The sequence below is a fragment of the Seriola dumerili genome, unplaced genomic scaffold (genome assembly GCF_002260705.1).
Source record: "Seriola dumerili isolate Sdu_G_001 unplaced genomic scaffold, Sdu_1.0 BDQW01000040.1, whole genome shotgun sequence".
Lineage (NCBI taxonomy): Eukaryota > Metazoa > Chordata > Actinopteri > Carangiformes > Carangidae > Seriola > Seriola dumerili.
In genome coordinates this window covers 2,050,190-2,062,453 of record NW_019174295.1, presented here as the reverse complement: position 1 = coordinate 2,062,453, position 12,264 = coordinate 2,050,190, and the positions used below count along the sequence as shown (strand labels likewise).

At 43.0% G+C, this 12,264-nt stretch overlaps 1 protein-coding gene across 2 annotated transcripts; it reads left to right on the top strand.

Moving 5' to 3' along the window:
* The first annotated feature begins 5,654 nt into the window (after positions 1 to 5,654).
* On the top strand, positions 5,655 to 11,910 carry LOC111217237 (transcription regulator protein BACH1-like). Of its 2 annotated transcripts, XM_022739016.1 has the most exons (6): positions 5,655 to 5,773; positions 6,320 to 6,375; positions 6,515 to 6,763; positions 7,525 to 9,000; positions 10,174 to 10,380; positions 10,485 to 11,910. In XM_022739016.1, the coding sequence occupies exons 3-6, from the start codon at positions 6,515 to 6,517 to the stop codon at positions 10,815 to 10,817; spliced, it is 2,265 nt and encodes a 754-aa protein (XP_022594737.1). In that variant the 5' UTR covers positions 5,655 to 5,773; positions 6,320 to 6,375; the 3' UTR covers positions 10,818 to 11,910. The 2 variants fall into 2 exon arrangements, with proteins under 2 accessions (XP_022594737.1, XP_022594738.1); XM_022739017.1 differs by lacking the exon at positions 6,320 to 6,375.
* The last annotated feature ends 354 nt before the right edge of the window (positions 11,911 to 12,264 follow it).

Genomic DNA, 12,264 nt, shown 5'->3' with positions numbered 1-12,264 from the left:
ACACACACAGGCTCATGTTCTGGTAGCTACTGGCAGGTCTATAGAGTCGGCCAGAGATGGCATGCAAGGAATCATAATTCAGTTATTCAATAATTAGATTTTTCAGATGCTTAAATGTCCATTGGTACACTATTAAATAAAATGGAGTCAAACCAAATGAGAATGAATCATAATAATTTATTGGAATATAGGTGGATGTTTGAAGGGTTAGGGCTTAAAGCTTTGCTAAAAATGCAAACACTTACAGGACTGCGAGGCATTTTGAATCAAATGTCCACCAGATGGCACATGTTAATAGCCTGTTTACAGCATAGAGCACATGACCGACGGAGAGCGGTTCCCTCAACATGATATTGGAACAGCTGGTAATGTGTGACTTTCATTTCACATGTATTTGTTATCGTAATGACTTTTCAATTAGAGACAACATCAAGCGCCTACAGGGATGAGCGTGGTTGTGAAGGTGACGCTGCCGATTCTGGATCATATTTGGGGAAAATAGCAACGACTATAACTGCAGCAACTGTCAGGTGTATGTACCGTTTATGCTTGCACGTTATAACGCGCGCACACACACACACACACACACACACACACGCACGCACGCACACACACACACACACACGCACGCACGCACACACACACACACACACGCACGCACGCACACACACACACACACACGCACGCACGCACACACACACACACACACGCACGCACGCACACACACACACACACACGCACGCACGCACACACACACACACACACGCACGCACGCACACACACACACACACACGCACGCACGCACACACACACACACACACGCACGCACGCACACACACACACACACACGCACGCACGCACACACACACACACACACGCACGCACGCACACACACACACACAGTGCACACTGTCCCCTGTGTCCTCAGCAGCTGTGGGGAGTCTTAGCAGAGGGATTTTCAAGGCCTTTTGCTGTTACCCCACCACCACACCTACACAAACAAAAAGACACACACACACACAAAAACACACACCCGTACACACACACACACACACACACATACAACCTACACCACTGGGCTAAATAGAGAACAGCAGGCAGACTCTGATGGGCTGAGTGTAGCCTTGAGTTTAGATAAGAGTGTGATGAGTCAGACCTGTAGAAACTATTGGTTCTCTCTTTTCATGCTGACGCACGTTCCAAGATCCGCTCACACATACACACGCGCACACACACGCGCACACACACACACACAAAGTCAGACACAACTAGACACCCGTAAATCCCACAAACTGTGCTTTTACTCCGATATTCAAAACACAACATCACGCACCACTGATTAATCACACCGTGAAGCACATTTCCGTGGAAGGGTAAATGGTTCCATGTTTCCAGTTACTGGCCATCCACCATTTACAACAACTCAAGTGATGCACTGAAAGTGTCGTTACTTCCTGTAATGTAGTGGGAAGATTACATACAGGTTCAGACATATGTAGTGATGTGATGCAAGAATGACAACAGGAACAACATTTGAACACACTGTTCAGGGATTTTCCAAAATTCACTCACTCTGCTTTTGGTCTTTTTAATTTCTTTACAGTTTTTACAAAATCAGTCTTGTGATGCCACTGAACTGAATCTTATTCCACCGATGTCACATAAACAAAATTTATACAAAATATTACTGGTGCCATCATGCTACAAAGAGCCGACACAAGAAATAGCACCATTGTTAAAACATGACTTTTCTTTTTTTCATTCATGTCCAGATTAGAAGTTTTGACTTTTTAACATTTTTTAAACATTTTTATAGTTTTGACAGATCTTTAAAAATGGTGGTACACCGAAAAGGCAACTAACAACAACTTACACTAATGTGACAGTGTAAACCTTTTCCAATGAAATAAAAGTGTTGTGCACAATTTAGATGAGATTCTCTGCTGTCTGGATAGATTTTTTTTTGGACTGAAAAAGATCTCTTCCTCTTTTACAGGCTGTCTTTGTCAAGTAAACACGCACACACATGCGCACACACATGCACACACACACACACACACACACACACACACATACACACACAAAATCGACTTTACACATGCATGTTTCAACTTGCTTCTAAAAAAGGTAAAAGCTAGAGATGATCTTTTGATGGGATCAGATCAGCTGTGACGCCTGTCAACATGTTGACGCCCCGACCGTTCAGTGCTCAGTATTCATTTCTACATTATTACATGAGTACTTACATCTTCAAACTTTTCTTTCGTTTTGATCTCAACTACACACCTATAAAGTTTTGTGGCAGTATCTTGCACGGTTGTGACGCTAGCCAACCAGACAGACAGACGACAGACAGACAGACAACAGACAGATAAACCTCTGGCAAAGTACTCAGAACCACTTCTCTGGTAGTTCCCGCTGCAGTATGTGTCTCCAGGACCACATTTCCCCATGATGACACACACAGAAACAGTTTTGCCTGCAGTTGGAAACTTGTGGCTAAAAATCTGCACTTAATTACAGTTGAAAACAATTATGTCGTATACCCGCCCCCGTCTTTGTGTTTTGTATCCAAAAATGATAACTACGGTTACGCTCACCAATTCAGAGGGAATTCCTGGTCTTGGATTATATGGAAATAAAAGACTGAAAAGATACGTACATATGTCTTAGTTATGTCTTGGTTTTCTTACTTGGGGGTCTGAAGAGAAGAAGATTTAAACTCAATAGTCTATTGTCTGCAGTTCCATTATACAGGAGAGGCTGTAAAATGTAATGAGTTGTGTTGTCATGACTGTCCAGCTTGGACTCTACACACTGTTTAAACATGGACTCTCTATATAAATATAACATATCAGGCACCATATTAATTGTGATTTTTCACTAAAAGTGCATTGTAACTCCTATTAAAACACAAATTGGTTTGATAAATGTATTGATATGCTTGTGTGTATATACACGCAAACACACGCGCACACACAGAGATTCAGACACTCTCAGGTATGAGGCCATTACACATGTTGTACACACACATGTGCGCACACTCATGCTTATACAGCCCCTCAAAGTCCAAAGGCTGGTCTCTGTTTGGCACTGGTTTAGGCAGAGTGACCTGACTTTATCTGGCAGAGTCATTCAGTTCAACTGGTTTTATTGGGAGAGATAGAAGGATGAGTTTGGAAAGAAAGAATTGTTAGTTGTCAGTCATGTCCAGCCCATGTATGGGAACTTAAACAGCAGAAATAATGTTTGACAGAAATAAACAAAACTTCCCACAACATTACACAGCAAACAAAGAACTTTGGTTCCTGCGCTCGCCAAATAAAATCTACCAGAAAAAATGCTTTCCCTTCCTGAAACACAACCCAAGTTTTATAATCCTCCATACAGAAGAACTCAACAGACATAAAGAATATTTTTCTAGAAAGTATGGCCCTTAAATTTATCATAATAAGCGATAAAACAACCCTTTTCTTCTCATGGAGGCCATTAAACCTGCCTTATAGCGTATAATGGTAATATGCTTGAAAACAACTACACACAGAGACCTTTGATCTTTGGTGAAATTCTGCTGCTCATAAAGTAGCTGTACAACATGGTTATAATTTAGATGTGTACTAAAAATCAGCAGATCATCATGAGCATCATGAATGTTAAACTGTATTTCATTAGCTTTGTTGCCCAACGCAGGATTAGTGTTTCTTCTCAGCTTAGGCCCTTCCTGTAAGTTCGTATTGTTTCCATGGTAATTTAGGTCCCCTTGGTTTCCTCCCACAGTCTAGAAACAAGACAGCTGCAGACTCCTAATTTCCTCATATGTATGAATGTATGTGATGGTCTGCATTTTGGGAGTTCCCCTGCCTCCAGCCAAGTGCATTCTGGGACAGTCTCCAGCTTTTCACAGCAACTGAGAAAGAGAAAGTGGGAAGAGACAGAAAATGAACAAATATCTCGACAGTCAAGTAATTGTAGATTCTTGAGAAATGCTATTTTGTTGAGTTTTCTTTTCTTCTGCGCCTGCTCCTAAGATTTCAAAAATCTCACTTGTCCATGTAGGCGTAAGTTGCTGGCAGAGCTGGTAGAGGATGAGAAGGTTGCCATGGAGATTGCCCGCCTGGAGGAGGAGTTTCGGCGTCTGACAGAGGAGAACCGCAACTTGGTGACTGTCCACAATGAGCGCGCTCAGCAGCTCGAGAGGCTCTGCCTGACCAATCGAACGAGGCAGGACTCCTCGTGACCTCTGACCTCCGCAGAACCTGAGACCTCCAGACATCCAGCTGACACCAGGCCAGGAAAAGAAAACACCAAGCAGGAATGAAGGCTCAGCTTTAGCGCTCAGTCTGCACAGCTACATCCTGTGAATCAGCTAATTACACAGAAAAGAAGCCGTGTTTGTTCACGTCTGAGTCATTTTGTTTGAACCACAGATATACTGTCATCATCAGTGTGAAGTTGTGATAGTGATCCTACCAGGCTATGACACAAGGGCATTTTTCTGAGTCCCATTTTGTGATGATGTGATGTTGCAGAACCTTTGCTGGTCACTATAGCAATAACCTCACAGTAAATGTTCATACAGTGTCAGCTGCTGTGAATGTGACCAGATATTCTGATATCCATCTCAGGTCCTGTGGAGACTCTGAGGTCTGTGGAGGGAGCCAAAGGTGGTATGATGTGGTCCAAATCTCGTATTTTGAAGAGTGTTTCCCCTCTCTCTCTCTCTCTCTCTCTCTCTCTCTCTCTCTCTCTCTCTCTCTCTCTCTCTCCTCCCCCCTCCCCAATAACTGTCATGTTCCTCTTATGGTAAAACAGAAATGAGATGAGTGTTGGGCGCAGTGTTAGGGAATGGGGAATCATAGCCATTTGTGCGGAACAGCAAATGAACAAGGGTGATCACCCATTTCTCAATAAGTGTCTGCTGCAGCACAACACTGTAGTAAGAGTTGTACATTTTTTTTTTTTTGATGTAGAGTGTCTCACTCAACTGTAGAAGGGGAAGCATACAACAGGATAAACTTGTCACTTATCGTCTTCGTCTAATAATAAAATGCATTTTATTTTAACACCAGCATCAGTTCCTTACTGTAGTTTCATTTCTCCAGGCCGGTGCTGTGTCGTGTGTGTCGTGTGCTTTTTGACCATATTGAGTCGCTTACATGGAAAAAGGAACTAGATTGTTTTGTTTTTTTTTTGTTTGTTTTTTTTTTTTCTTTTTTTTTCATGAGGAGATTAGCTCATTCTGGAATTATGAAACAGTCACCTGATTGGCCAGCTTGAGTCTGGCTTCCCTCTTCCTCCTTGAAAACATGTGACACAGGCAACAGGGCTTTGTAAGGATGATTATTCCACTCTGTTGTATTTTACTGTTGCCCGGTAGCTTTTCTTTATTCTTTATACAAAAACTTACTTTCTGTCAGTATTAATGTGCCTCTGTAGTCAGATATTTGTGACCTGACACCTTAAAAACAAGAAAAAACTCAAACCTATAGGGCACAAATATTCAGTTAGATTAGTTGCTGTTGGGTTTACAGCTGTTAACCTATTGTACCTCTGCTGGCAGGGCATGCTCTCTCTCTCTCTCTCTCTCTCTCTCTCTCTCTCTCTCACTCTCACACACACACACACACACACACACACACAACAAGGAACTTGACCTGAGCTCAAAGAAAGATTTGCTGCTACCTGGAAATACAACAAGATATGAAACGACAGGGATCCTACTGAGAAACATTGGCTTTAGATTTACACAATAGCCTCCCTCTCTTCGCAACAGGTCAGTTTCATTTGTTTTTAACACTCTTGTATTTACGCCACTTGTTCTCAAAACGCCCTGTTTCTGCAGTCAGTTGAGTAATTCCACGCTAATCTAAAATCTAAAGACACTGACAATAGACAAGAACCTGTTTAAACACTGACTTAATATTCCCAACCTTCACCATAATCTCTGAATTGTGTCTGGGGGTAAATCTATAAAGGGATTTTTCTGGGAAGAGCTTGTTAGTTTACCAGACGGATCCAAGGGTGGGATTGGTATGGTCGGGAAAACTGCTTGCTCATCCTTTATCAGCAGGAGTGCATGAGTCAGCGCTTGCTCTGTTACACCCAGCACTGTTGCAATACACATAGACACACACACACACACATACACATACACACACTCTCCCTCAATGTCTCCCTCCCTCTCACATACTCACACACAGGCCATATGACTGAGTCAAGCTCAGTTTTTAGTTTGTAACCGAGTTGAGATAAGGCTTTCTGGGAAGCGCAGCCTGGTTGGACGGCATTCCATTTAGAAATAACCATGTGTGCTCAACAGCTGGGACTTTCTGTACCACTCTAAGACACTTGGATATATAAAGTCAGCTGTGTAAGGTAGGCATGTTTTTGTTGTCATTTTTATGTATAACTTTTTAAGTATGTATCCTGATACAGGGGAAGTGGTTAACTATACGATTTTGTGTGTGTATGTGTGTGTGGGTGTGTGTGTGTGTGTGTTTGTGTGTACATATAGATGTCCCTGATGGCCATGTCTGCTCCCCGGTCGTCTGTGTTTACATTTGAGTCGTCAGTGCATTCCTCCCATGTGCTGTGCTGCCTGGACGACCAGCGTCGCCGGGACATGTTGTGTGATGTTACAGTGGTGGTGGAGGGGCAGAGTTTCAGAGCCCACCGCTCCGTACTCGCTTCCTGTAGTGAGTACTTCACGCACAGGATCTCCCCCCTCACGCAGCACGGAGCGGTCATCACTCTGCCACAAGAGGTGAGATGTCACCTCATGATGCCACAGTAGATACAACACAAGCAGTGCCACCTGTCAACAACAAATCTGTGTCAAAGTGAAGTCGCTATGAGGTCTATAATCAAGGGTACACGAGGTGACTGTATTAGATTCATTTCATTTAATTGTAACCTAGAAAACACATGATTAGTGCCTGAAGTTTCCCTTTGAAGGATAGTGGATAACCCAGATTGTAATGTACCACTTACTTAAGGTTTATCAACATTAAAATCTTTCTGGTTTCAATTCTGCTCCCAGTAGATTATATAAGGTATATAATATATGTAATGCCAAAAGGGGACTCAGTAATAGTCCATAAACCACCAGTTTGGGCTTCAAGAGAAACCATATCAGCATTTTGAATGTTCCTGTTGGTTAACCATACTAATGAGACTGTTTTAATTATTTTTCCCCTGATATTCAAGAAGTACTGTGGTTAGTTAGCACAACTCATAGAAGAAGATTATCCCGAGAATGCATTCATAAGATTTTTAAATGTGAGAAAAGCCACAGGAACTAGATATTTCCGTCACATGTATTGTTGCTGAGCAACAACCATGGGTTTTATTTCCTTAAACATTTGTAATCAGAGTAGTTCTAGTTTCTCAACTGGGCCTACAGTGTTGTATGCTGGATTATATGACCTTAAAATCTTATAAAAACACCTGCTGTGATCCTTAAGAGTGAATCAAGTCAATTGAATATAAAAAGTGCTAATTTCTGTAATTTGTCCTCTCTCACAGGTGACTGTTGCTGGCTTTGAACCCTTGCTAAAGTTTGCCTACACATCCAAACTCCTCTTTGGGAAAGACGATGTCTTAGAAATACGTAACTCAGCTTCCTTTCTTGGTTTCAGAGACCTAGACGAGGCATGCTTTGATTTTCTCCTCCCTAAGTTCTTCTCCAGCAGCAAGGGCGCTGTCCCTTTTCCTAGAAACACCTGTTGTAAGAAGAAATGCAAGAGGCAGTTATCGAAGGAGGACTGTGGCATAGACTCTGACGATATGCCGTTGGATGAAAAAGAAGTAAAACCAGTTGCTGACTCACCATCTCGGCAGGAAGTGGCTTCACTCTGCAAGAAATCAGTGAACAGCAAAATGGGAAGTCAGAATAGTACAGGCACGTTAACACCTGCAGCTGAAGGGGCAAATGATAATTTTATGCAGTGTCCAAAGTACCGCAAGTTTCAGCTGGCTTGTGGGAAGGAGACTTGTGCCACAGAGAAAAGTCAGAACAATGTAGTAACAGTTATCAGGGATGACTGCCACCTACCCAGCTCACCCTGCTCCAGCAGTGCGAACAGTAAGAATGAAACTGGACAAACACATCCCACCAGACAGAGCAGAGGCGGAGCTGATGAGCTGTGGAAAACTGATATACAGGACAAGAAGACAGAAGATGGCGTAAGCAGGGGGGAGGATCATATGATTAAGAAAGACACAAATGAAAGAGAGGGAAAATGGGATGAGAAGGAAAGAAAGAGTGATGTTATGAAGATGGAGGAGGAGATGGAGCACACCGATGGAGTCAGCTCTTCCTGTGTCAAAGCAATCTCCATAGGGCAAAGCGCAGTGCTGGGTGAGAGGTCACCAAGGTTAATATTGCACCATTGCCCTCTGAGGGCCCTAGCTGAGGGCCCTGCAATCACTAGGTCACTGGGGCAGGAGAGGTTTGTCATGGACATTAAAGAGGACAAGAAACCACGGGACTCTTGTGTAATAGAGCCAGTGTCTGTTCATCACAAGGCAGACGAACAGGTAGAAGCTGAGGGGAGAAGGGCAGATAATGCCTGGGAAGAAAGAGGAGGCAGCATGGAAAGAGCGAAACTGCCGGTGAATAATGCTAGAGAGGGGGGCACCATGGAAAGGGAGGTGGCTGAATACATGGCCAAACCGCTGGGGTCTGACATGGCTTCGTCTCAGCTGAACTTCCAGGACCCTGATGCAGGAAGTTCCTCCGATACAGGGAGTGGACTGATGCAGACCGCGTCTTTAGAGTGGCTGAAGCTTCAAGTCAACCTCAGCTCCAGCAGCGCTGCCGGCTGCCCTTTTTTCCAGGATTTGGACCAAAGCAAATGTTTATGGAAGGGAGCGGGGCTGTCTGAGTGCGAGGGGGCGTCTCACTCAGGCGTGTCATCCCTAAACTCGGGGGAGGATGGAGACTCAGAGACAGAAACAGAAGGAGACAGCGAGTCCTCCACAAGAGAGAGGGCCAGACAGGTGAGCAGTCAAACCGTGAATGAAGCCTCCTCTGTTCTTCTTTATATGTGTCTTCCTGCCGCCTTACTGTGTCAACAAGCATCAGCAAACTCACCTCACTTGTAGGTTACTTCGCTATGTTTGCTTTAGATAAGAGTTTTCGGTACATTATATCAGATGCAAATGAGTGTTTGCATTCATCTAACAAAAAGTAGAATCGCTACAGTGCCGGTTAATTATTCACCAAGTATAGCCGGTGTGTGTGTGTGTGTGTGTGTGTGTGTGTGTGTGTGTGTGTGTGTGTGTGTGTGCGTGTGCATGTGCATGCGTGGGTGCCATGATCACGAGCGTGTGTCTTGCTAATTGGTCCAGAGTCCAACTCAGCTGAATTCGACACCTCAGCCCGGTGAGTTAGCAGCGACCACACAAACAACAGGTTTGAGGAATCTCTCACGTCACTGTCCGTGTTACTGACTGTGTGGATGTTCCTGACACAGTGCAGAAAAAGTTAAGGTCATTTCAGACAAACACACACAAAAAAAAAAAAGCTTTTATTTACACTAGATAAAGACACTGTATGATTTATACAGTTCCAATAAACGGCTGAGTGTACATTTCCTGTAACACATTAGCAGCAGCAATAACCCAGCACCGGGCCTCTGCTTTTTAAAAGTTAACTCATATTTACAGTTAATTATTAACAGTTTGATAAATATATAACTATCTGCGCTCCATATCCATTTTGTCCATAGGCAGCAAAGCTCGACACACACGTTTCATCATTAAATATTATATATAAATATATAATAACTTATTTGAATTTTAATGTTAATTATAATTTCTAAGTACATGTGGCCCACATGGCTGACAATGATGATTTGATGCTATGAGTGTTTCTTATGTTGTTATGACAAATCAACCCTTTCTCCATACGTCTGCAGCTCTATAGCAGGTGTATGTGCAGGCCCCTGTACTTTCAGGTCATCTGATGTGATGTGATTCAACAAAACATGCACTTTCATTTGTCTAGACCAGTTTGTAACATATGCAGTCACACTAGCATCCATGGCATGAAATGACTAGCACTGATTTTGGCTCTGTCTCCCTCACTGATGTAGATGCTCTCACTGTCACAGAATCTGTTTGTGTACTTTTTAACCATTTCCCCTCTTTGTGCAACTCTCCTTCCCTCAGGTGCAGTTGCCTTTCTCTGTAGACTGGATTGTGGATCTGAGCAGGAACGACTTCCAGCAGCTGCTGAAGCAACAGGAGTTCACACGTGAACAGCTGGAGTTTGTTCACGACATGAGGCGGCGCAGCAAAAACCGCCTCGCCGCGCAGCGCTGCCGCAAGAGGAAGCTAGACTGCATATACAACCTGCAGTGTGAAATCAATAAACTGGTAAAAACCATGCTTTTATTTTCAATCAGTAAATTCTTATTAAGCCACTTCTTGTTTACAGACATGCTCATAAAATTGTGTGCACTGCATTGTGTATGTCACAGAAGACAGAGAGGGAGAAACTAATCGTGGAGAAGAGCCAGCTGAGCCAGCTGAAGCTGAAAACGTGTCACAGTGTCACTGCCTTATGCCAAAGGGTCTGCAACGAAGCCAACCTGCAGCCAGAGCAGCTCCAGGTGTTAGCCAAGTACACCTCCCCTGACTGCCCCCTGGCCTCATTCTTTCCCCACATAGACGCTGTCCTCTCAGAGCGAGGGTTGCCAGTCCGGCCCCCGACCTCACTCTCAGCCTGTTCTGATAAGTACACGACGTCACAGGAGGTGTCATCCAGCTCCAGCAGGAACACAGTCACAGGAGATGGTCAGCCTTCGCTTTAGATACACATCCAGCTCACACACTCAAAGTTTTTGACTCATAGGATGGTGGAGCCTGAGGTCGTCCAGGGTTCCCACCGTGCATGTCCATACATGGACTGTGGAGTAAAGAAAGCAATCACATCTTTGTAAGCTTATCATAATATGACAGTTCCTTTATAATGACAAGGCCACACAAGTTTTAATAAACTCATAGGCTACTACCTTATTGATTTAAACTCTTAGACTTATACTGAGAGGTCAGAAATGCATTCCAGGTGTCTAAAACCAATCAACCAATCACAAGTCTTTGATGACCTTCTGTAAGCGAATGTTTCCAGCATTGCAAATTGCTTATTACAGTGTGTTTTCTGGTTAAAGGTACCTGCTTACAAATCAACACAACCAAGGCGCACATTGAGAATGTGAAGATTTTAGCACTGAAACAATCACAGCTTTAAGCATAAATCAGTAGGAACAATAGTCTGTGTATTTCAAATATGCTTCAATGCTTGATTACCTCAGGATGACTATGAATTCATCCTTAAATACATATATATTGTATATATATGTACTTTCATTGTTTTGAAACAAATTTTGATACAGTTTGATACAATATCTCAGGTGTTAAGAGGAAAATTCAGCACACATTGCACGCAGTGTTGGTTCTGCCCTTGCTATGCAGAGTGCAACACACCACAGCATTTTGCACCAAAACCAGGCAACTCGGCAAAGAGACTTGACGCAATGTGTGCAATGTTTACCTTCTGGTCACATGTCTGGCGCTCATATTTCAGGCCCAGTCATTGTGGTCGCTTCTCCTCAGCTGACCACAGTGACACAGCTTCTTCTGGGCTGCACAACAACTCTCACGCTTCGCTTTGACTTTTGACAAAAACAGACCTCACAAATTTCATTAGTTTCTAAAGAAACTGCTTCTCATCAGTTTTTTTTATTACTTTTAGGCGGAAGGCAGCCTCACACTGTCTAATCATTATCTAAATGACTGGCAAGGATCAAGTTGACAATGTAGCAGCAAACCATTGGTGAATGCAGCAGATTTATGTTTATATTTTGTGTCTCCTATCAACAGCCCAATTATAAAGTATATATTCTATTTTTTTTTTGTGCATCCCATTCATTACTCCATTTTCTGTAGCTTGCCCCCTGCTGATAGTAGATCTTTGATACTTTCTTCGAGACTTCCTTAAGATCAACTTCCACTGTATTTTATGTGTATATATTTATAGACTTATTCTCTGCATAATAATCGTCACAGTGCAGCTGGTCTTCAAAATGATTTGATTGAATATAAAAATGAATAATACAGAAATCAGATATACATTGATTCTATGAGAAAATGTTGAGTACTATTTCAGGATAGTAGGTTTTAATGATGGTTGACACACCAGACTGACTGCAAACATGCACGTTAACGCTGGTGCTTATTGCCCTCTAGTGGCAGTGCATT